At 34.5% G+C, this 2,992-nt stretch overlaps 1 protein-coding gene across 1 annotated transcript in view; it reads right to left on the bottom strand.

Moving 5' to 3' along the window:
- FRMD4B (FERM domain containing 4B) overlaps positions 1-1,805 on the bottom strand; it is a 119,873-nt gene extending 118,068 nt beyond the window's left edge. Inside the window, exon 1 of the mRNA XM_081805825.1 lies at positions 1,785-1,805. Within this exon, the coding sequence (XP_081661951.1) occupies positions 1,785-1,805 (21 nt within the window). The remainder of the gene's footprint in view (positions 1-1,784) is intronic.
- Positions 1,806-2,992: the final 1,187 nt, after the last annotated feature.

Here is a 2,992-nt window from a genome sequence, read left to right as displayed (position 1 = left end):
CCCCCCCATTGGTTTATGTGTTTATTTTTATGCCGGTAACATATTGATTTGTCTTTGTATTTATTTTTTTCAAGATTTTTTATTTAATTATTTAGAGAGAGAGTGCAAATGGGGAGAGAGGCAGAGGGAGAGAGAGAGGAAATCTCATGCAGACTCCACGCTGAGTGCAGAGACTGATGCGGGGCACAAGCTCACAATCATGAGACCATGACCTGAGCCAAAGTCAAGAGTCAGACATTTAACTGACTGAGCCACCCAGGCGCCCCACTCTGTGTTTATTTTTATGTCAGTAACAAATTGTTTTGATTACTGTTCTGTATTGTTTGAAATCAGAAAGTATGTTAACTCTAGCTTGTTTTTTCTCAAGATTGCTTTGCCTACTCAAGGTCTTTCATGGTTCCATATGAATTTTCGGATTGTCCTTTTCTGTATCTGCAAAAAATGTCATTGGGATTTTGATAGGGATTGCATTAAAACTATCAAAGGCTTTGGATAGTATGAACATTTTAACAATATTCTTCTGATCCACAAACATGAGGTATCTTTCCATTTATTTATGTCAGTGTGTTATAGCTTTCAGTGAATAGATCTTTTACCTCCTTGGTTAAGTTTATTCCTAAGAATTTTATTGTTTTAGATGCTATTATAAATGAGATTTTTTTCTTTATTTTTTTTTCAGATATTTCCTTGTTTTGTATAGAAACACAACTGATTTCTGTATGTTAATTTTGCAGCATGTGACACTTTTGGTGGAATCTTTATGATTTTCTATATAGAAGATCAGATCATCTGCAAACAGGTAATTTTACTTCTTCTTCGATTTGAATGTCTTTTATTTCTTATTTTTGCCTAACTGTTCTGGCTAGGACTTTCTGTTCTTACATTTTTTTTTTTTTCCCGGCTAGGACTTTCAATACATGTTAAATAGGAGTGGTGAGAGTAGACACCCTTGTCTTGTTACTGATTTTAGAGGAAAAAGCTTTGAGCTTTTCACCATTTAGTAAGCTGTGGGTTTGTTATATGGCCTTGATTATGTTGAGGCATGATCCCTCTATATGCAATTCGTTGAGAGCTTTTATCATTTTGTAAAATGTTCTGCATCAATTGAGAAGATCACAGGATTTTTTTTATCCTTCTTTCTTTTAATGTGGTGTATCACATTTATTGATTTGTGTATGTTGAACTATTCTTGCATCCTAGGGGTAATCCCACTTTAATCATGTAAATCCCATTTAATCCTTTTAGTGTGCTGTTAAATTCAGTTTGCTAAAATTTTGTTGAGAATTTTAGCGTCTCTATTCATCAAGGATATTGGCCTATAGTTTTCTTTTGTAATTTTTTTTTATGTGAGTATAGTTGACATGTAGTGATACATGAGTTTCAGGTATGCAACATAGTGATTTAGTGGCCTATAGTTTTTTTTATAGTGACCTTATTCGGTTTTGTTATCAGGGTAATACAGGCTTCAAAGAATAAGCTTGGGAGTTCCTCCTCTTCATTTTTTTTTTTTTTTTTTTTTTGGAAAGAGTTTGAAAAGGATTATTACTCCTAAAATATTTTGTGGAATTCACCAGTGAAAACATCTAATCTTGGGCTTTTCTTTGTTAGGAGGTTTTTGATTACTGCTTCAACTCTCTAGTCATTATTGATCAGTTCAGATTTTCTATTTCTTCATGATTCGATCTTGGCAGGTTGTTTGTTTGTAGGGATGTATCCATTTCTGATAGGTTATCCAATTTTCTGGTATATAATTATTCATAGTAGTCTCTCATGATCCTTTGTACTTCTGTGGTATCAATTGTCATATTTCCTCTTTTATTTATAATTTCATTTATTTGAGTCCTCTATTTTTTCTTGGTCAGTCTTACTAAAGATTTGTTAATATTGTTTACCTTTCCAAAAAACCAACTCTTTGTTTCATTGATTTTTTTTCTTTTGTCTTTCTAGTCTTTATTTCATTTACTTCTGCTCTAATCTTTATTATTTACATCCTTCTGCTAACTTTGGGCTTACTGTGTTCTTTTTCTAATTCGATGAGGTGTAAAGTTAGGTTGTTTGAGATCTTTCTCTTTTCTTAGTGTGGGCATTTATTGTTATCAATTTCCCTCTTAGGACTGCTTTTGCTGCATCCCATAAGTTTTAATATACTGTGTTTTTTCTCCCTCCCTCCTTCCCTGCTTCCCTCCCTCTCTCTCTCTCCCCGTCCCCCTTCCTTCCTTCCTTCCTTCCTTCCTTCCTTCCTTCCCTCCCTCCCTTCCTTCCTTCCTTCCTTCCTTAAGCTCTACAAGCAATGTGGGGCTTGAATCATAACTCTGAGACCAGGAGTCACAGGCTCCTCTGATTGAGCCAGCAGGCACTCAACTCCATGTTTTCATTTTCATTTGTCTCAAGATACAACATTCCTTTGACCTATTGGTTGTTCTGGAGTGTGTTGTGTAATTTACATGTATTTGTGAATTTTCAGCTTTCCCCTGTGTTACTGATTTCTGATTTCATACCACTGCGTTCAGAAAAGATATTTGATATGATTTTAATTTTCTCAAATTTGTTAGGACTTGCTTTGTGACCCAACATATAATCTGTCCTGTAGAATGTTCCATGGGTGCTTGAGAAAAATGTGTATTCTGGTGCTGTTGAATGTTCTATGTATGTCTGTTAGGTCCATTTGATCTATAGTGTTATTGAGGTTTGCCGTTCCCTTATTAATTTACTATTTGGATGATCTTTCCAATATTGAAAGTGGGACATTCAAGTCCTACTATTATTGTGTTGCTGTCTATTTCTTCCTTCAGTTCTCTTAATATTTGCTTTAAATATTTAGATGCTCCAATGCTGGGTACATACATATTTTACAATTGTTATATCCTTTTGATGAATCAACACCTTTATCACTATATATTGACCTTCTTTGTCTCTTTTCATTCTTCTTTTTTTCTTAAGTAGACTCCACACTGGGTAACCTGAGATCAAGACCTGAGCGGAGATCAAGAGT

Source organism: Leptonychotes weddellii, chromosome 1, assembly GCF_054177405.1.
Source record: "Leptonychotes weddellii isolate Sample4059 chromosome 1, ASM5417740v2, whole genome shotgun sequence".
NCBI classification, from domain to species: domain Eukaryota; kingdom Metazoa; phylum Chordata; class Mammalia; order Carnivora; family Phocidae; genus Leptonychotes; species Leptonychotes weddellii.
Note: the sequence above shows the minus strand (reverse complement) of the source record. Positions and strands in the feature narration are given on the sequence as shown.